Raw genomic sequence first — 21,821 nt, forward strand, 5'->3', positions numbered from 1 at the left:
TCCCTGGAGCTGTGTGACTGCGACACTACCTGCTGCGCCACCGTGCCGCCCCGTGTTTAGTATTGCTATCTTTCAAAATGTAGTTCTCTCTCTTCATCTCCACCTCCGTCTCTTAATCTTTATCTCCATCTTCATCTGCATCTCTTCACCCTAACACACATTCTGAACTCTGTACTATTTATTTATTTATTTATTTATTTTAATGGAATGACTGAAAATAAAAATAGGGAATTTCCATTCTTTAACAATGATGGAAGGTAAATAGATTTAAGCTTTAAAGTTGAAATGAAGTTCAAGTTTCTGGGTTCAGTTCTCGGCTAACCTTTCAATTAAGTCTCTTCTGCTGCCATTTTAGGAGTCACCCTGAAACTAGTGCCACTGCTCACTATCTCTTCACTGTTGCTAAATAAAAATGTACAAAAACAATGTTATAAAATAAAAAAGATTATTTTATTTATAAAATAAAAATGTATTTTATTGTGTAGATTAAATATACAGAAAAATGTTATATTATTCCAGGAACACTTTTCTGATTTAAACAAAAACAATCCACTTACCAGAATAAAAGTTTCTTGTCATTTTATCAGACATGAGGTGGTTGAATAAATATAATTATTTGTGTGTGTGTGTGTGTAAATGTCCTGTAACCTGTGAAGTATTAACCACAACCTCAGACCACGCAGGATATTGATTTATTATTTTTTTCAAACATTAAAACATTCCGATATTGATCCACTTCAAGCTTTAATTAAACACAGAGCTCTCGGAGAACGGGCAGTGCTATACACAGAGAGGTGGTTTATGGGTTGGTGAATGTAGGAACTGCGGATTATTTGAAAGAAAAACTGTAAGTAAATAAATTAACAAAAGCAAATCAATATATGAATTCTGTTTGAGTTGCACCGGAGCGGCTCTGCGCATGCGCGTCAGTCCCAACAGGGTTCTAATAAAACTAAATAAATGTTCCAACCCGTAAACGTTAATGGAGAGGGATTTTCCAGAGAGGAGGGAAATAAAGTCCGCACCTCAGCAGGAGTGGTAAAGGAAAACAAGCCCATTCGTTTGCAAAATAAAACGTTATATCAGGTTTCCCCACATTAGCAGCGAGTGTGAGATAGAACGCCTCCAAGTGAGGAACGTTAGCCATTAGCTTCATTAGCCGAGTCTGCCGCTTTTAAAACTAAATAAAGCGCCCCTCGGCCCTGAATTATCTCGTTACTTGTTATATATAGTGGAATTATTAACACTGCACAATAGTGGTGTTTAGTTATGTTTCAGAAAGTTAGCTAGTGTGGGTTCAATCTGCCTTTTATGCTCTTCCCACTGTAATTTGGTTCACAGCGATGCAGCCAACAAACCGGATTAAATTAAATCGGAGTGTTTTCAAGCTCCAAAGCGCCTCCGCACAGATTCGTCGGAGGACCGTCGGAGACACTCACGACTCCGTCATTGGAGCCACTGAATCGGCGCTAGATCAGGATCAAGACCCCAAGCACCAGGACCCCCAAGATCTGCATCAGTACGACCACCAGACTCTATCTGAGGAAGGCAGAGAACTCACAGGGCTCCCGAGCGAGACTGGGAACGACATGGGTATTACAGCACCATGCGACAACACTGTCTCCAGCAGAGATGCAATTCACTACCGACTCCGGTTTGCCGTACGACTGGCGGACAATAAGAAGCCAGAGCCCAGCACCAGTTCCGCGCAGAATGCCTTCAACAGCATAGTGTCGGTGAAACCTCACACCAACATCGGGGAGCCTTCAGAAGGAGCCTCTCACAGAGAGAACATTCAACACAGCACAGGGACAGAGAACTGGACCAGAACCGGAGCCACGGACAGTAAGAACCACTTTAACTGACATTGTACATTTTATAAATCCCTTATAATGCAGGGCGTGAGTGTGAACGCAGTACTGGAGACTGCTCTGGTGTGCAGGTATTGATTGAAGAAAACACTTCACCATTTTCACCGAAAATACTCCATCACTGTGGCAGTGTCCACAATGGCTCCCTATTTAATTTAGGGCACTTTTGAGTACAGTGCATCAGCCAAATTTCTCCTAGTGTCATAAAGTTGAACATGACCATGATTTTGAGGGCAGTCAGTTCATTTATATCATTGGACTCTCCAAGAAAATAATCATTAATACGACACACATGGGAACTGACAGTTTATTTAACAATACAGTTTGCTTAATACTACAGTCATTGATGTTCAGACACCATGGTGTTCAGTTATATTTGATATTTAATAACGTCTGTTAATGATAATCACTTAACTTACTTCACACCAGATGAAAGAAGACCCAAAATTTCAAGAGCGCAGTACTGCCACGGGTGTTGGGTGTTGAGACTTCCGAGGCTTGGTGGCGAATTTACATAACACATGCACTGTGGAACCCTTTAATGCAGCCAGACACTTTTGCATGTGCTGAATCCTACTAAGCCACGTACAGTGGAAACGCTACTTGGTGAACTGGATAGTGCAACACAGTGTCACAACTCTCCTCAAGGATTTTGGGGGAATTCTGAAAAACATTATTTTAAGATTTAGAGATGGTGTATTCCATCTGTCGCTAATAGTCAAAGTCTTGGAGTGTCTTGTTTCGAGCTCAGCGTTTAGGTGAAGGTCCAGTCTGTATTTAGCTGTGGACCTTGTACACCGGGATTAGTGGTGCAGGAACAGAGCAGGTGCTGTTTAAAACTTTAGCACTGTGTTTCAGACACTAGTGGGGGGTTTAAAGGTGGCTGAAATGCAGCGCTCTAGTTATTCTATTTTGAAGGAGATTAAGTGAATATTTTTGGCTGAATCCACAGATTTCTGAAGCTGTGCGGCATTCCGTTTTCAGTGATGTCAGGTACTAAGTTGGTTTTAGTGGGGAAAATATACCAAAAAAATCCCCTTAAAATGACTTTCATTCTGACGTGTTTTTCAGAAAGAGTTTGTCATTGTATTGTAAAGAATAATTTAAGAGTCCCTCATGGTGCGATGCTCGGGTCAGTAGCTCTTACAGAAGTATTTCTCGTAGACAAGTCAGGTTAGCCCAGAGAGAACTCTAGCTTAGACCACAAGCTCCTGACATCAGAATAACGCACATCTTCAGCACTTCCTGAAATTGGCTGTTTATTTTTCCCTCTTTTCCCGATAACTCTGTCTCTTGTTCCAGATTTTAATAAGAAAGCTGAGCTGAAGAGATGCTTCGGTTTAGTCTCAAGATTTGGTTCAGGGAGATGCGTCAAGCGATCCACGAAAAGGTTGTGCTGCGCCTTGTGTGGTGATGTAAAATACACACCTCCTGCTCGTAAAAAAACGCCTCAAATCCGTAAGTCCAGACTGAGGCGTGCTAGGAGGGAGGGGGACAAGGTTCCACCTGCAGCTCAGCACAGAAACAGTGATTTCTGGCTCCGGAAGCACCTGAAGGTGAACCTGTGTGACGTAGCCCGGGTGTTTGACGTGACCTCGCGTGACTTTTCATGCGTTTTGCCGATGGCATTCTGTGAAAAGATGGAGCACAAAAAATTTTGGTGCTTAAAGAAAGAATACATGTCTCTGACAAACCTGTATCTCCATGGTAATGAGGAGCAGAATACCGGCCAAATGTGGAAGGTGTGTGCTCCAACATATAGCTGTGCTTCTCTCTCGTCAGGTGACCAAGTTTCAGGCATAGCTCTGGGTCATGAGGGGTGTCTTTGGACTTCAGATAATGACAGGACGAAGGAGACTTCTGGTGAAGGACCTGTAAGCTTCATGTCCGACAGTGGTGAAGTGCGATGTGGCGGTGAGGCAGATCATGATGACGGAGCAGCTCCAGTGCCCAGAGTTTCACCATTGCTTCTACATCGCGTACCAGCCTTCTGCAAGTTTGGTTCTCTTCAGCTTTCCCAATTTGACCATGTACTTGACCATAACTCATCTGCAGTGGGAGAGGACGGATGCTCCAGTCTTTTACAGGAGAACATTGTGAGTGAATCTTCAGAAGAGGACGAGCACTATCCTCTATCGTTCACCTGCCAAAGAACCCAGGCGTACATGCCTCGATCTTCCTGTGCTCGCACATACAACTCCTGGCCGTTCCCCAGGCATGGTCCTCCAGCCGAAATGAAGTCAGCAGTCAGGACTGGCCCTCGGTGGATTATCTCCTCAGATACACAACATGGGGTCAATAATGTACAAACTGGCCTCAATTTGACCCCGTGGAAGAATGTCAAAGCCAACCTTTATAAACTTCTTAAAAGCAAGAATGCTCAACATGGGCACGGTCAGGCATCGTCCACAAAGCTGAGTAAGTTGGAGCAAGGCAGAGAGATTCCAGAAGATCCAGGAATGGAATACCCTATCAGTCCAAGCAAAACAACTGAGAAACCCACCAATCGTTCCCACTCTAATGTGGAACCTACTGCAGAACAAATTTGTGTTTTTCAAAACAAACCACTTCAACTTGACAACGCTGAGAAACAGAATTTTGAAGCATCTGCGAACCTCAACAAGGTGCACCCTTCAAAAATTGAGGAGGCTTCAAGAATTGCTGGAGCAAATTGCCCAGAATTTCCAAGCAGTTATTTGTTCACTGGTCCTGAACTTTCTGAAGATACAGAATTAGAGCATCTTCCTCAAAAAGGACCATTTCAGAAGAGCAGTTCTGAAGCTTCTCGAGAACATTGTCCTCCAGCGGCCTTCTGTGATCAGAATATCTTCTCAGGTTTGTTGAGTACTCAGTGTACCATTCCTGACGGGAGGAGTGATGAAAAATATGTCATCCCCAAATTGGTCAGTGCACCCCATATCAAGGCTGCTGAGGTTAACAATCCCTCTCGTGTCACCCCCCTCTCAGGAAAAACCATTGAGGGCAGTGAGAAGGTTGCAGATCACTGTCAGAATCAAAGGATTCTGCAGGCTTCATCTATTCTGCTACCTCCTAGTCAAGAAATCATCCCTGAAACCTCTACCAAGATGGGGCCTTTCAAAGTGGATTCTCATACAATGACCTCAGAAGAGCTCAGTCCTAGTGCTGGTCTTAAGGTTCGGATTAATCCTTCACGCCCCAGAACTCCAGATCCAGCTACCGTTCCTCCAAACCGCAACAAAGAGAGAAGCTGGAAGAAAAGATTCAAAAGCAACGACGACCCATCCTCCTCTTCCTCTTCCTCCTTTGGTGATAACGATCAGATGAGTGACTGCTCCTCCAGCGACACCTCAGAGGACGCAGGTCCCGAAAACACTGGACAGCAACATGAGATCACTGAAGAGAACCAAGCCTGGCCTTCAGAGTGCTCACTGGGTTCTGAGGGTCATCTGGATGTTTTGCGAGCGTATGAGGAGGACGCCATTGTGCTTGATGTGATTCAGGATGACCCTGAACTCTTTGGGGCTGTCGTCATGGAAATGACAGAAAGCCAGACCCGAAAAAATGGCCTAGTACCAGGAAAGGCGGCAGAGCAACTTGAGAAGGCCACTGTGCCCCAAAGTCGCCAGAGGATAGTTTGGAATATGGAGTTGAAGGGGTAGGTGTATAAATGAAGACGCTCCGGTCTGAGTGGTTTAGGTGTTGTCAGTGTTGTAAATGTTTCTTAATGGAATATTCTTTGGTCTTTCCTGTGAAGCCCCTCACAGTCGCAGAGGCGAGCTGCTCAGGCAGAGATGGGAAATCCTGGAGGTTCCAGCACAGGTTTGTTTCTTTTTTTTTTCTGAAATGTGTAATATCACACTGTAACAGTAAAAATGGATGTATACTTTAAGACTCTACTCGGGCATGGCTCACCACACTTTCCCCTGGTCGTTTTTCCATTAGCACAGCTCCCCCATCTCTAATGGGAACTGTAAGCTTTGAAAACACCACAACATCGACACAGGAAGTTATTAATATTGACAAAGCGAAGAGGTTTATGTTTGATTGTGATGTCAGGTTTCTTCTTGGCAGTTTTTCTGTGCATTTTCTAATGCTCATATTGATATCGAAATTGTCATGTCGACCGAAATTAAGAAATATATTGTGATATATATTTTGACCATATCATTCAGCCCTTGTTTGCATTTCACATTAGCACCTACTAATATAAAAATGTTCCAGGGACCAGGTACCAGATTTATACAGTGGAAAAGCAAAAGAGCAGAGTCAAGTCGAGTAGGTTCAGTGCCGTGGAAAAGTGCCATTACATCATCACAGAAAGCCAAACCCAACTTTAGGTTCTGTAAACGTGAAAGCAGCCGCAGTGTTACAGGAGGCAACGAGGAAATGTCTTTACCCCTGAGGGATGTATAAACAGACGTATACAATCAAATACAGAATGTATAAATGTCATGTCTTTGCTTATTTTCACAGTGGAAACCGCGGTGAAGACACAGAGGTCAGGGACTCTCAGCAAAATCTGGACCCCACTGAACTCTGTGCTCGGGTCAGAGCAGGTACGTTTTGGGTATAGAAAAGGGGTAGTCCCTACCAATATCCAGTGGCTACTAAACTGTCCCTAGCAATAGTTTTGGGCAAAGATTACAATACAGAGGTCTATCAGGGTCTAGTCAATGTATTTGGTAAACAAAGTGTTAAGATCTCGTTCTCTACTACAAGTCCCGCCTCCCAAACTCAAACCTCTAACGGGACTGGCTTGCCATTACTCAGTAACATGTGAGAGGCTGTAAGGAGCCTAAGCGTTGTAAACATGACGCTGAGTGAGAGACACCATCCATATCATCTCATATGGACTAAGTAAGGAATAGTGCATTGTATTTTTAAATATAGGCTCTGCAGGCACCATGACAGGCTGCCCACTGCTAGTGTTTTTTGTGTGCCGACTGCCTCTAGTTGTTTGGGAGTGTGTGTGTAAAAAAACTGCTCATTAGTGTGTGTTCTATGGTTGGGTTAAATGCAGAGATCATTTGTTTTCAGAGGGGATTAGTAAAGTAACACTTGTGATTTCTTTCAGAGAGTGTTGGACTGTAACAATAATGTGGATAAGAGAGGAACAGATCTGAGCAGCGCTGGAACAGCACGGATTCCTATAAATGCTCACAACAGCGGTGAGGCCTTGCCATGTGTCTCACATCCAAACAGTAATCTTTATTAACCAGGAACATCAGAGTTCAGAACTGTAGTTTAGAGACAGGTGAAGGAAAGACTTTGTGTATTTCTACTTCATTGTGCTTTATTTAGGATTTTTAAAATATTTTTTGTTAAAAGGTGATGATGCTGCAGGAGTTTTCTTTATTCTTTGGTTCTGCAGTGTTGTGTGTGGAGATGTGTAGTTTTTATTAAAGTAGATGTGGATTTTAAAGGTGGTATCAAGCCTGTAGCAGAGGCTTCTCTGATTTGAAACCAGCCTTAAATATTGCTGAGCACTGTTTATGGATAGTAGATGTACGAGTGTAAGTCCAAGTGTCCCTCTTTTCTTTGTTGCTCCCTGTGCAGCTTGTGGAACAGCTGCGTTGATTTCAACTGTCCCTCGTACTACTCCTGGCTCAGTAAGTTAAAAAGAGCTCTGCAGGTACAGTTACATTAAACGTGAATCGACCGATCTAACTGGCTTCTGCTTGTTCCCACAGTACTGTTGGTACTACTTCAGTGAGCATCACACGTGCCTGCGAAACTTGTGTTGGTACCTCCATCTGCCTCGCAGTGATGATGAGAAGGTGAGAGACATGGACTCTTAGCAGTGCTGAATTTGATTGAGGGTTACAATAAACTTAAGACTGTAGTCACCTTCTGGACGTATTTTGAAGCGCAGTAAGTAACATATTCAAAGGAGACGTGTGGAAACTCACTGTGTCAGAGTTTGTGTTTATGCGCTTGGGGATCTGGAGCCCACCAACCCACACACTGTGAGACAACACGAATCCAATCGGAATTCTTGGGGGCTGCCATGTCTGAAAACGGGATTCAACAATGCGGGTTCGTCAGCGCTGCTCTGGGGCTTGTTGTGTTTTGAGAAAAGCAGGTCACAGATGTTGTATTAAAATCCTGGGGAGTTGTGTTCCTGTGTTGATTACGAGTAAAACACAAACACAAACTTTTAAAATTAAACAAAATTATTAAACGTACGTTATTTTTACGGGCGATTTTGAGAATTAGATTCTGTTTAGAAACATCCTACAGACCAAACGAGAGAGTGACTGGGCGATGATGGACTGAGTGTCAGTGATGAGGGACTGAGAGATGAGGTGAGGGACTGCGTGACAGAGTGATGATGGACTGAGTGAAGGGGTAATGAGGGGGGGGGGGAGGGACTGAGTGACGGGTTGATAAGGGACTGAGGGACGTGGTGATGAGGAAATGAGTGATGAGTAACGGGGTGATTCTGAACAGAGTTGTGTTTTAACGGATCACAAACCTTCAGAGTCATGGATAGGATGTAAAACTGTTATTTTATCCACACGCTCCCTTCATGAGAGACACTGCTGCTCAGTCTGTACATGTTTTCACTGCAGCTCTCGTGATTTATGGAATTATTGCTGTAAAATATAACAGTGGCTGTAAAACTGTATTCCATACTGTTATGGTTACATTTTAGCTATTAACCAATGATTCACATATGTCCCATAATGTGGACGACACAGATCCCGGTTACACCACTAGGACTGAGTGATTAGGGGCTGAGTGACAGGGTGAGGAGGGAGTGAGAGACGGGGTGATGGTGTTAAAGTGTTACAGAGACACTCTGGTTCTGATGCAGTTCTGTATGGAGACGGTGCAGAAGTTCTGTCGAGCTGGGAATCCTGTCATCGTGAAGAGAGCAGGTAAGAACCAATAAAATAAAAGTCCTCCAAGTACACTCAGTTCAGATTTTTACATGCACACACAAACACACACACACACACACACACACACACACACCTTTTCCACCTATGATCAATCAGAACTGGGTTTGTGTTAACAGTTAAAAAGAATTCAAAGACTTTGCCCTTCCACCCTTTGCTGCTGCGCTGGTCTATTCATCTATTCATATAGGATTAATAGATACTATAACACATGTTCTTGTAATAAAATTATCAGGGGGTCCAAAGGGTTAATTAGGAGTTCCTCATGTATTTCCCACTTTATTTGTGTGTGTGAGTTTTACAGTACTTATTTTGTGTGTGTTAGCTTGTGTGTAGTGGAGGTGTTTGCTGGGTTTTACCACTCTAATTCTCCTGGTGTGTGTGTGTGTGTGTGTGTGTGTGTCTTGATAGTGGAGGTGTTTGTTGGGTTTTACAGCTGCAATTTTCCTGGAGGGAGTTACAATACGAACACTGTGAATTTTCTGCTCTTGTCTCTGATGAAGTTTTCTTTGCTCCAAGAGCTGTTCTCAGTCATCAGCACGCTCCTCACACACAGCAGACCCGTGAGTGTGTCCAGTTCTGAAGTGTTTTAATGTTCCTGTACACGTATGAACAACTGTAGTGCATACTGAACCGCCTTAACCAGATTTTTTTAAATTCTCTTGAACACATCTTAAAGATTCTGACCCTAGAACTCAGCATTTCACACCAAAGCAAATCACTCTCCTTCAGAGAGATACTGGGAACATGGAAAATTCTGTATATTTTTTTTGTGTGTGTGTATGTATGTGTGTGTGTGTGTGTCTTCAGCCTCCTCCTGAGTTGATAGTGGCACTTTATGAAACAGCGAGAGAGAGAGGACTCCTTGTTTCTGTTCCAAAGCTCATATTCCTTACCTCCAAGGTGAGCTACTCCTTCCTTACCTCCGGGCAACATTACTATTTTATTATTAATGTTTTATTGATGTGATTTTAATCTAGGAACTAAACCTCAGATCCTTACTGTTAGATGATACATTTCCACCAGCAGCAGGGCCTGAGATAAAGCTGCTCTGTGTAATGTGTGTTCTTATTTATGGATATATCCGTGTGTGTGTGTGTCTATAGATGATAGATGCAGGTTGTATATTCAGTGTTACTCAGTGTGAAAATATGCAGAAGCAGCTTCAGATGTTGCAGGTGACCAGACAACAGCTGGACATCTTCGGCGCTGTTAAATGCAGGTGAATCTCACACACAGTGTAAAAACTCCAGCAGCACTGCTGTGTCTGGTCCACTCCACCCAGCAACACACACTAACACACCACCACCACTGTAGTCTCACTGCTGAGTACGATCCTCCATCCAAAATATACCTGTTCTGTGGTGATTATTCAGTGTGTGTGTGTGTAAATATATATGTGTGTATTTTAATTGGTTCCATACATTACTGCTGTGTGTGTGTGTGTGTGTAGAGCTCTGGTCACTAATCCCCACACCGCTGAAATGTCTGTGCTGGCGCAGGCTGTCCTCCAAGTTGAGGTGAGACAGGTTATTTTCCCTCTGTCTGAGTGTCTGTATTTTGTTGTCACTGGAGCAGTTTAAATCTTGATATGCATTTAAAGTAGTGTGAGGTTTTACAATTAAAATGATGTGTGTGTGTGTCAGTTGTGTAAGCAGCAGGAGAACTGGTCTTTACTGGCGAGTGTGTTCTGCAATGTGTGTGTGGGTCAGTATGATGCTGGAGAGGTCTCGCGGTTCTGCTGCTACGTTACGCTGGCGCTGCTGAAGGACACAAAAGACAAACATGCACTGCCTTATGAAATCTTTGCAGAGTCTGGTAAACACACACACACACACACACACCATTTTATATAAGCACAGGAGCGTTCATGTTGCCTGCTTGTGGTTTTGTGTGTTTCAGTTTGTCAGGAAGTGGCGTCTGATGGACCGGTTAAAACATTCCTGGGGCGAGTGGGAGTATCACTAATGCTTAAATATTACAAACTCCAAGACTGGGCCAAGGTGTGTGTGTGTGTGTGTGTACTGAATGAGGTTCATCCTTGTGGTGACCAGTCAGCGGGTGGGCTTCTCTAAGCTAAGCAGTGTGTGTGTGTGTGTGTAGGGTGTGAAGCTGATCCAGGTGATGACCCGTCTAAGTGTGGACTTCTCTAAGCTGAGCTGGTTTTTTGAGGAGCATGGAGGAGGTTCTAGATGTCGGAGGGTTTCCATGGCGACTGAAATGTTCCTGAACAGTGGCAGCACAGAGGGGGCCCTCAGCATCCTCCGAGGTCAGTGGCTGGAGCACTAAGGGTGAATCTGATTTCACTTCTTGCCCCTATCCCTCTGTTTTGCCTTGGGGCAGGGGGTCTCCATTTTTTTGGGGGGATAGGGGTTCAGGGCCTAGTTTTAGAGCTGTATGGCCCTTCAAACTGAGATTTTTCCAAGGCACACTTCAAATGGAGGGTTATGAATGCCTTGTGAATCAGTTGCACAAGTGGCTGAAAATCCCACAAATGTCAGTATCTTTAAAAAACTATGAGAACCATGGGTTATGTTCCAGTAACTCATATAAATCTTCACTTGTAGTATGCTAATGTCTCGGTAGTTAGCAAATACATTTCCAGTTCCACCTTAAATGGTAAAGCAATTTCATTCTCGCACCTGAAACTCCTGCAGCAATTAAACTGGAAGTTTGAAGCTGAATTCAACTTCTTATTTTTCTTTTAAAGGGAGAGCGATGGCTCAGTGCTTTTATCCTCATTTACTGTGTGTTTGTGTTGTTATTTATCTGTTTATACTCTTAGCTGATGAGTGGTTTGTGAGCTCCAGCGAATGGCCGTGTGAAGAGGGGGATGTGGAAAACCGGAGGAATGTTCTAACATTTCTAGCAGGGAGAACATCTCACAGAGACACACTGGAAGTTCTTTGCAATCTACCAGGGCTCAGTCAAACACTTGGTGAGAGAGTGACGCGTCAGACACACGTACACACTCTCTCTCTCTCTTTTACTGAGGTTTTCTTGACCCGGCCTCTACACGGACAGTTCTTCAGAGCAGACGATATAAAATCTTTCTTAAGAAGGGATCATTGATTTAATCACAATTAATTTCAGTAGATTTAACAAATAATAAGTTATTATAAATACCTAATTAATAATTTATTTTTACTTGTTTTTTCTTCCTCAGATGGTGTGGATGTGTGTGAGTACAGCGCTGTGTTCAACGCTCATCTTCAGAAGTGTGTGATGAACCAGGTTCTGCCAGTGGCTGCGGACACGCTCGAGTTCATGTTCAAACGGAACATCCGCATGGACCCGTCCCAGCTCCACATCATTATCCACAAACTGGGCAAACAAAACCTGTGGAACCGAGCCCGGGCTCTTTTCAAACGTGAGGAACCCACACTCTTAAACCACACCACTGTTAAAACACGTTTCTCCACCAGATAAGAAGTTCGGTCACGTTCTGCCAAAGGGAGTTAGTTTGCAAACATCGGCTGCGTTTCCCTCAAACACTGGAGGAAGCTGCTTCTTTCAAGTTTTCATTTCACTTTACTTTATGTAGCAGGTACCTTCAGGGTCTTTGGCACCAGCTGCTGCACCTTTTTAAAGAAGAGCTGAGGATGTGACTTGAGCTGAGGTCACAGATGGTTTCAGATCTGTTAGTGTGGCTCCTTTGAGTGTCGTTTATGAATTCAAACATCAGTGGAGCATTTCCCGCTGCCTGTTCCTGGACCTGTTCGTGGAGATGTGTTTAATGCTGAGTGTCTGTGACTGCTCTCCCTCTCAGGTGCTCTTGCTGCAGGATGCTACTCTGAGGTGACCTGTGAGAATGACTGTTTGTCTTTACCGTGTGCTCTGAATGAAATAGAGATGACTTTGGCCTATGAGATGTTCATCACTCGGGTCAGGGACCATCTCCAAAACCTCAGCAGTTCTCCTCTGGTCATCACACTGAGCCGGTGAGTTTATAACCAAAAGGCAGAGCTCCAGCTGGTAAACCTGTCGCTGCCATGCTGTTTTGATGTCTTTGGCTGCGTGTGCGTTACATTGTGAATGACAGGGAGGAAACTGAACGCAGGTCACCAAACAAACACGAGTTAAATACATTAAGATAAAAAATAAAATGATAATATTAATAATTCCATTAAATAAAGATAGTTGTTGAGTCCAAGTCCAGTCTTGAGTCATTTGACAGCGAGTCTCGAGTCTGAGTCTGAAGGGGGATATGGGGATTTTACACCCTCTCTGGTGAAAATGTGTAACTGCACTCAGCATTTATTAATCCTGACTTTGTGTCGCGATAAATCCCTGGAAAACATCAGGGCAGGTGCCTCTCTAACAGCCTCACACGTGTGTGTGTGTGTGTGTGTGTGTGTGTGTGTGCATTCCTAGGTCCTCTGAAGCTGAGATTGTGTATCTGGCCGCTGGTTCTCGTGTTTTGTCATCAGCGCAGATCCCGAACCCCAAGCTGAACGTCCGTTACGTGTCTGTGGATCAGAACCAGCAGCAGCTCTTCCATTTGGACCCAGTCTCTGCCACAAAATGGCTCTCTCACAACCACAGCTGGGCCCAGGAGATGTGGGATAGTTAAAGAACAGAACAGAGGGGTGTACAGGTGACTTCACATGTCAGACAGAGCCAGAGTTGTGGGCTTAACTTGGATCCAGAAACAGCTGTTTATTAAAGCCCCAGCAGCACACCTCCCCTCTGCGTTCAGCGCCGCTGTGGACGCGAAACACTGCACTGCTTCTAAGCTGAACAGAACCACACGGTTCTGTCACTCGTTACGGTGGAACTAGAATAAATATTTCCTGGGGTTTTCTCAGAGCGTCCAGGCGTCTGTTTCTTTACAAACTCCGCTTAAAAATATGTTTAAAAGTGTTTTTCTCCCCTAAGTGAATTATTCCGTTGCTCTGTGTTTTAAATTCTTTTCCGTTCTCTGTCTTTGCTCTTTGTTAATGTTTAAGGCCTCAGTAAATGAAGAAGCATCACGGCTGTGAACCCCACTCAGTTCATCAGTGCTGCATTACAGAGGAGAAGTTCATTTTTCAGCAGATAAACTGCGATTCGCTCTTGATTCTGACTCCAGTGAGTGTCCTCTCTGTTTTCTGTGCTGCGCTTTGTTTTATAACCCACAGTAAATCAGAAGGGCTCCATTCCTGACCGTGTGTGGTGTTAAAGCCCGACTGGATGCTGGGTGGATAGTTTGTTAGTTTTCACAGACTGTTTCTGTTGTGTTTTCACTTATTTCTGTAAATATTTGAAAATAACTGAAGGACTAATAAATAATTTAAATAATAGTTAATTTAATGTGTGATATTACTGAGCAATCAAAACCACATACCATCATCCTACACACTAACCAACCACTGCGGGGTGAAGTGAGTGACACTGATGGCTTTGTTACAGTGCCCCCTGTCGAAGGAGGTTGGGACCAGCAGGTGAACAGTTCATGAAGTTGATGTTAGAAGCAGGAGAAATGGGCGAGATACACACTGGGGCCACCCTCCAAGCCCCGTGCTCTATGACCATCACGGTGTGACTTAGATCTTTACGCTGATCATTTCTCCTGTTCTAAGATGCAGCGCTTCTAAATAAAAACAAACATTATCTCTGTTCCGTTTAATTCAATGGTTAATGCGTTTTTATTTCAGTAACACTGTACCCAGCCCTGTCTGTGGTCTTAATCTTGTGGCTGATCACTGTATCACTCTGATGGTGGTGTACTGGTGGTTGGTAGAGTGGTAGGAGTGGACAGACCAATCCAAATATTAGAATCAATGCCAATGTTTAGGTGTCAGATCGATACTGGCTTGAATTTCTAGTTTTACTTTCTCTCCTCTGCATTCATTATTCGCACTCGTTTCATCAAAAAATTAGACATGTCTGTGCAAACACCCCTCCTTTCACATCATGCATGCACACTGGATCCCTCCTGATCTCTGCTTTGCTCAGCTGTGTGGTGTCTTACAGTCGCATGAGGGAAATCAAGACAGACCCAGACCCCTGGGACAGAGACAGACAGGAGAAGGGGGCCTTGGGGAATAGTTGTTTGGTCTTTGAGTGAAAAAAGCCAAAGACTGAGTATAAGAGCCAGTAGTTTTTTGTGTTTTGTTATTTGCACTTTACTTGCTTTATTTTTCACAACAAAAAGTGTGCAATAAGAATAAAATAGTACAATAAAGAGGAATATTCTAGGTTGTATCATTATTATTATTATTATTATTATTCAACTAAACAAATGAAGGGCGGCACGGTGGTGCAGCAGGAAGTGACGCAGTCACACAGCTCCAGGAACCTGGAGGTTGTGGGTTCGTTTCCCGCTCCTGGTGACTGTCTGTGAGGAGTGTGGTGTGTTCTCTCTGTGTCTGCGTGGGTTTCCTCCGGGTGACTGTCTATGAGGAGTGTGGTGTGTTCTCCCTGTGTCTGCGTGGGTTTCCTCTGGGTGACTGACTGTGAGGAGTGTGGTGTGTTCTCCCTGTGTCTGCGTGGGGTTCCTCCGGGTGACTGTCTGTGATGAGTGTGGTGTGTTCTCTCTGTGTCTGCGTGGGTTTCTTCCGGGTGACTGTCTGTGAGGAGTGTGGTGTGTTCTCTCTGTGTCTGCGTGGGTTTCCTCTGGGTGCTCCGGTTTCCTCCCACAGTCCAAAAACACACATTGGTAGGTGGATTGGCGACTCAAAAGTGACCGTAGGAGTGTGTGTGTTGCCCTGTGAAGGACTGGCGCCCCCTCCAGGGTGTATTCCCGCCTTGCGCCCAATGATTCCAGGTAGGCTGTGGACCCACCGTGACCTTGAACTGGATAAGGGTTACAGATAATGAATGAATGTGAAGCATTTAAAACAACCTTAATTTATTTGACTAAATTACTTTATTTATTTATTTAAAGAAATACAGAAAAGAGAAAATACAAAAAAATCTGAAAAAGTTCTTAATTTCTGAACAAAAACTTTCACAGATTAACACCTCGAAATTAATGTTTACGTTCCCTGCTTTTAATGTGAAATAATTCCCTGCTCTTCGACGAGAAGCCACTAGGGGGCACTGCTGCATCACACTCCACACCGCATGCTGTACACAAGGTGGATGCAGGGGATGTTACGAAAGCTTATTAGAGTTCAGCAGAATGTGAAGACAAAATATAAACTCCTCAAAAGTTGCTCCGGAACCGGTCAGTCCTGTTCCTCTGGGCCGTGGTGAGCCTCACGTACAGAGTCCGTCCCCACGGTCTGATCACCACCTGCTGGACTCGGTGGGTGCCGCCTCCCTGAACATTTACTAACCAATTACAAGTGTGTAATTCTCTTCTCTGTCTCCAGGCTGTGTGTGTGTGTGTGTGTGTTGCTGTGGCAATGTAAACAAAACGTTGATGGATGTTACCGGAATAAGGTGTGATCTGCCGTGGGAGAGATCAGAGAGAGGTGTTTATTACAGAGCAGTTTGTGCTGCGGTCTGTTTACTTTATGTACATTTAAGTGTACTCACGAATATGTAAATTAACTACAACTACTGTGTGTATTTTACACACTGAACGATCACTGGATTAGGAACACCTACTGTGCATCTAATGGTCCGTTTTATCATTTCCATTGACCATATCGAAGCAACCAGTAGTTCTACAATTACTCACTGTAGTCCCAAATGTCTGTTTTGCCCTGTTCTTCAATGGTCAGAACCCCTAGAGGACCACCACGGAGCAGGTATGATTCGGGTGGTGGATCATACTTAGTGCTGTAGTAACTGGTCAGAATGGATCAGACACAGCAGGGTTACTGGAGTTTACTGAGCGACAGCGTCACTGACGAAGGACTAGAGGCCGACACACACTGTGCAGCGACAGATGAGCTACTGGAAGAGTGAGATGACACAATGTTTTAAAACTCTAGGCTCAGTGCTGTGCCTGATCCACTCACATCAGCGCAACACACACTAACACACCACCATCACGAGAATGATCCATCACCCAAATCATACCTGCTCCATGGGGGTCCTGTAGGGCTCCTGACCTTTGCAGGACAATGCAGAGAAGCCCATGGACTGCTGTCTGTGACTGTAGAACCACAACGTGCTCCTGTACGGTCAGTGAAGCAGTGTGTGCAGAAGGTACATGTTCTGTATCGACTCGAGAGAGAGGGCATGCCCTTCACAACACTCCTAAGTTATAGAACCTAAGACCTCAAAGCTTTGAGTGAGAACTGAAGCAGAATCTCTCACTGTCTAAGGTTCTCTGGGTTCTCCAAGTTCAGGTTCTGTGTCTTCTCTGTCAGAGTACATAGTGAAAGAAAGGTAAGACCCATCAAACGGAGAAAAAAACAAATCAGGGCTGAGTTCGTTTGAGAGGAATCTGCCTTCAGCAACAGAATGACTGTTTACTGCTCATATACACACACCCTGACACGCACTTACACACACTGTCTCTCACACACACCCTACAAACTCTCTCACAGATACACAACACACACATACACTCGCGTGCGCTCAGAGAAGAAACAGCCTCGGGGCTGAAAATAATTCCCACCGTGAGCCGAAATTTAGGCCGTAACTCAGAGACAGAGCAGAGACGGGCGAGAGGCACGGACATGAATCAGACGCCTGTTTCTCTCTCTCTCTCTCTCTCTCTCTCCGCTGGTGGTCAGGATGGAGGGCAGATCTTCAAGACATTATTTGATCTGTTTCTGTGGTGTTTGATTTGTTTGTTGGGAACAAAATGCTTAGTTGAGCTGTTTGTCAGGAGCCTGTAGGTAGAAATGTTTTACTACACACACACACACACACACAGTGGAGTTGGATTATTAGTTTGGATCATAAACACCACTCCAACTCATCCCAGAGGAAGTGTGTTGAGCTCCATCACCGCAGAAAAGCACCTGGAGTCAGTGTAGAGGGGCGTCTACAAACATTTGGACACACTGTATGTTGTACTTGTTTTGTATTTATTTTAATTGATTTTTAATATATATTTCTTCACTGCTGCCTGTGTCTTGATGATTAATGAGAGGCTTGTATTTCAGTTTTGTTTGTTTCATATCTAAATAATTCTGGGAAGTTATCAGTTATTATTATTATTATTATTATTATTATTATTATTATTGATAAACTACCTGTGTGTGTGTGTGTGTGTGTGTGTGTGTGTGTGTGTGTTGCAGCTCATCCCTCAGTAAGATGTACAAGCTTCCTTTCCTTTGTATGCAGATGTTATCTAGAACGTCGGAGCCTCAGGTTGTGTTTGTGTTGAAACCTCGTGCAAAACATCAAATATTTACAGCGTCGTTCATTAAAAATGTAAAGGACCAGGAAACACGTGTCAGGTGGAAAGTCTTGGCTTTGTTTCCTGAAAAGTGCTTTTCATCTTCGCTTTTTTATTTCCCTGGTTCCTTGGGAAACTGGAGTCCGCCACGTCACCGGAGTTCAGAACAGAACCAGCTTCACATTAAACCACCGCATTCTCTCAAACCCGAGCCGAGGCCACGGGGACGTCACCTGTCCAGGTGTGCCGTGATTGGAATGGCGTTCTAATTCCGCGACAATGGAAAGAACCGTCCTCTCGGGTTCTGAGGAAGGTTCTGTGTTTGAAATGTAAATCTCTCCTCCTCGGTTCCGCGTGGTTCAGAAGGAGTCGCTAATTAAAACCTGAGGGAACCCAGCCGTGATCAATTATGAATACATCACAAAGAGATGAAACAGGCTTGAATTCCCCAAACTCTGGGGGGCGGTATAAAGGGGGCTTGAGGAGGATGGGGGGGGGGGGGGGGGGCACTGTAACCGTGACTCTGAAACTGACCCCTGTCTGGAAAAGATCAATAATAAACACAGACAGAAAAGAAGCAGGGAATCGACAGTCGTTCCTAAAAACCTAAAGCGCTATCCATCTAGTGCCAAGAAAACAGCCTCAACACACACCATCTACAAAGTGGTTTGTGAGGGGTTCTGTAAAAGCCGTTTTCCACCAAAAGAAATCTGGTTCTTGAACCAGTTCTGTTCTGGATTCTTGGAGCTTTGTTGCTATGCAGCGAACTGACCTCCATTTCCACCAGTTTACATGGAAACCAAGGATACATCTGGGGCATTGTGGGGTTGCTCACGTTCAGCGTTTCTGTGGCAGCACCAGCGCCAAAGCTGTAGAAAAACAGCTAACATGGTTTTTATTAATCAGACTTTTTCTCTTACATCAAACACCTATATCTTTTTGTAAATATCTTATTTGTCTAAAGTTATATACGTCTTCCATTGCATGTTACCTTGGCTACATTGTAAATGAGGGACACCCTCAATGTATCAATGCGAATGTTGTGAACAGCTTGTGAACAGTAGCCAAAGTCCCACCTTCCTCTTTATTTATTTGTATAACACACTGAAAATGACCCACTCCCGCTCCACTGCAGGATAATGCTTTATTTGAGGCTCTGTGCTCTTTCTGGGGTTTCTTTATCGTGACATGTTCACAGACGTGGTCACAGTTCGCACTGAAAACTGACTATTCTTTGGTCTCTATTTTGTAAACCAATTTATCTCAACGAAAACACACCAAACGGTTCTAAATTAGACTCACAAACGGAACCGAACCAGTTGCAGGTTGGTGGAAAAGCGCTATAAGAGGTGATACTGAGAGTGATTCTGTGGGTGGGTTTGTGGGGGGTGATTCTCTAAGGGGTGGTTGTATGAGGTGTTGTTCTGTGAGGGCTTCTGTGAATGGTTCTGTGAGTGGTGGTTCTATAGCGGTGGTTCTGTGAGGGGTGGTTCTGTGAGGGCTTCTGTGAACAGTTCTGTGAGGGGTGGTTCTCTGATGGCTTCTGTGAATGGTTCTGTGAGTGGTGGTTCTATAGCGGTGGTTCTGTGAGGGGTGGTTCTGTGAGGGCTTCTGTGAACAGCTCTGTGAGGGGTGGTTCTCTGATGGCTTCTGTGAATGGTTCTGTGAGGGGTGGTTCTGTGGATAGCTCTGTGAGGGGTGGTTCTGTGAGGGTGGTTCTCTGATGGCTTCTGTGAATGGTTCTGTGAGGGGTGGTTCTGTAAGGGCTTCTGTGAATGGTTCTGTGAGGGGTGGTTCTGTAAGGGCTTGTGTGAATGGTTCTGTGAGTGGTGGTTCTATAGGGGTGGTTCTGTAAGGGCTTGTGTGAACGGTTTTGTGAGTGGTGGTTCTATAGCGGTGGTTCTGTGAGGGGTGGTTCTGTAAGGGCTTCTGTGAATGGTTCTGTGAGTGGTGTTTCTATAGGGGTGCTTCTGTAAGGGCTTGTGTGAACGGTTCTGTGAGGGGTGGTTCTATAGCGGTGGTTCTGTAAGGGGTGGTTCTGTAAGGGCTTGTGTGAACGGTTCTGTGAGTGGTGGTTCTATAGGGGTGGTTCTGTAAGGGCTTGTGTGAACGGTTCTGTGAGGGGTGGTTCTATAGGGGTGGTTCTGTAAGGGGTGGTTCTGTAAGGGCTTGTGTGAACGGTTCTGTGAGGGGTGGTTCTATAGCGGTGGTCCTGTAAGGGGTGGTTCTGTAAGGGCTTGTGTGAACGGTTCTGTGAGAGGTGGTTCTGTGAGGGGTGGTTCTGTGAGGGGTGGTTCTGTAAGGGTTGGTTCTGTAAGGGCTTGTGTGAACGGTTCTGTGAGGGGTGGTTCTATAGGGGTGGTTCTGTGAGGGGTGGTTCTGTAAGGGCTTGTGTGAACGGTTCTGTGAGGGGTGGTTCTGTGAGGGGTGGTTCTGTGAGGGGTGGTTCTGTAAGGGGTTGTGTGATCAGTTCTGTGAGGGGTGGTTCTATAGGGGTGGTTCTGTGAGGGGTGGTTCTGTAAGGGCTTGTGTGAACGGTTCTGTGAGTGGTGGTTCTATAGGGGTGGTTCTGTAAGGGGTGGTTCTGTAAGGGCTTGTGTGAACGGTTCTGTGAGGTTTGGCTCTATGGGTGATATGAAAGAGCTCAGCTTTTATTCACATGTTCATTAAGACCATAATCTGTAATTCCGTTTTCGCGGCTGATCATAGACTAAGGAAAAACCCATGGAGCGGAGACGAGTCCCATTCCTTTTCTTTTCCCGACTCCGTCCCCATCTCCGTTCCCCTCACTGTAAATATTTTACTAAACCTTTAGAACTGGAACCTCAGAGAAATGGGACACACTCCCAGCTCTCTCTTCATACATTAATAAAATACAGATCATCTGTACAATTACTGTCAAGAGTGGTGGGCTTTAACAGTGTAACCCCCCCCCATCACACACACACACACACACACACACACACACACACATCTAGAACTGGGCTGTACAGCAGAAGAACCGTGTGCTCTGGAGTGGTAGTGTTCCTTTGGGATGAGCTGGAGTGATAATATAATCATCAGCACCTGACCTCAATAATGTTCATGCTGGTGAATGGCATCAAATCCTCACAGAAATGTTTCAGTACCTAGAGGAAGGTCTTCCCAGAAGACTGCAGGAACACGGTCCTGATTAAGAGGAAGGCTGGAGGAGCGGGTGTGAGTGTGGGTGGTGCTGCTGGCTGGAAAGATCATGTTTAAAGATCATATAAAGCTAATGATTAAAGGTGAATTTCCCTGAACCTCAGCCGCAATCAATAACTCAGAGTCGGTCCGTGTTGATTTTATCTGATACCAACAAATCCCCGCTGCGTATATCGCCACCCCTCGGATCAATATTCCTCAGAGAGGGAAATAAAAGCTGGTCCTTGACAAATCACATCTTCTCCTCACACGTCATTAGGCAAAATTTAACAACGTAACCCTGTCAGCCAACCAGCTATCAGCGAATCATTTACTGCGTTTACTTTTCTGATCAGGGCCTTTCCGTAACACTCCCGGAGAACACGACCGGAACAACAGGAAACGTTCTGGAGAGGGAATTCCAAGGAGATAAAACGAAAAACACCTTCTTGTTTCTACACTCACTCTCCATTCTCTCACCTCGGCTGACCACACAGGAGCACAGACTGTAGTCCATCTATTGCTCTTTATAAATTCTTCAATGGTCAGGACCCCCCGTGGTGGTGGTGTGTTAGTGTGTGTTGTGCTGGTGTAGAGTGGATCAGACACAGCAGTGCTGCTGGAGTTTTTAAACCCTGTGTCCACTCTCTGTCCACTCTGTGAGACACTCCTCCCTCG

The 21,821-nt window shown here is 44.7% G+C and overlaps 1 protein-coding gene across 5 annotated transcripts; it reads left to right on the forward strand.

Annotated features, from left to right (window-relative positions):
• The first annotated feature begins 787 nt into the window (after window positions 1-787).
• Window positions 788-14,010, forward strand: topaz1 (testis and ovary specific TOPAZ 1). 5 transcript variants are annotated; one of them, XM_066642920.1, is made up of 20 exons: window positions 788-847; window positions 1,342-1,845; window positions 3,174-5,508; window positions 5,608-5,672; window positions 6,327-6,409; window positions 6,928-7,021; window positions 7,410-7,462; window positions 7,544-7,630; window positions 8,671-8,734; window positions 9,167-9,318; window positions 9,566-9,658; window positions 9,862-9,977; window positions 10,209-10,275; window positions 10,402-10,573; window positions 10,658-10,758; window positions 10,859-11,024; window positions 11,541-11,693; window positions 11,922-12,125; window positions 12,525-12,696; window positions 13,130-14,010. In XM_066642920.1, the coding sequence occupies exons 2-20, from the start codon at window positions 1,344-1,346 to the stop codon at window positions 13,326-13,328; spliced, it is 4,878 nt and encodes a 1,625-aa protein (XP_066499017.1). In that variant the 5' UTR covers window positions 788-847; window positions 1,342-1,343; the 3' UTR covers window positions 13,329-14,010. The 5 variants fall into 5 exon arrangements, with proteins under 5 accessions (XP_066499017.1, XP_066499016.1, XP_066499019.1 ...); XM_066642919.1 differs by lacking the exon at window positions 788-847 and adding an exon at window positions 946-1,038; XM_066642922.1 differs by lacking the exon at window positions 788-847 and having other exon boundaries at window positions 952-1,845; window positions 13,130-13,352; window positions 13,705-14,010.
• The last annotated feature ends 7,811 nt before the right edge of the window (window positions 14,011-21,821 follow it).

This window comes from Hoplias malabaricus, chromosome 13 (genome assembly GCF_029633855.1).
Source record: "Hoplias malabaricus isolate fHopMal1 chromosome 13, fHopMal1.hap1, whole genome shotgun sequence".
Lineage (NCBI taxonomy): Eukaryota > Metazoa > Chordata > Actinopteri > Characiformes > Erythrinidae > Hoplias > Hoplias malabaricus.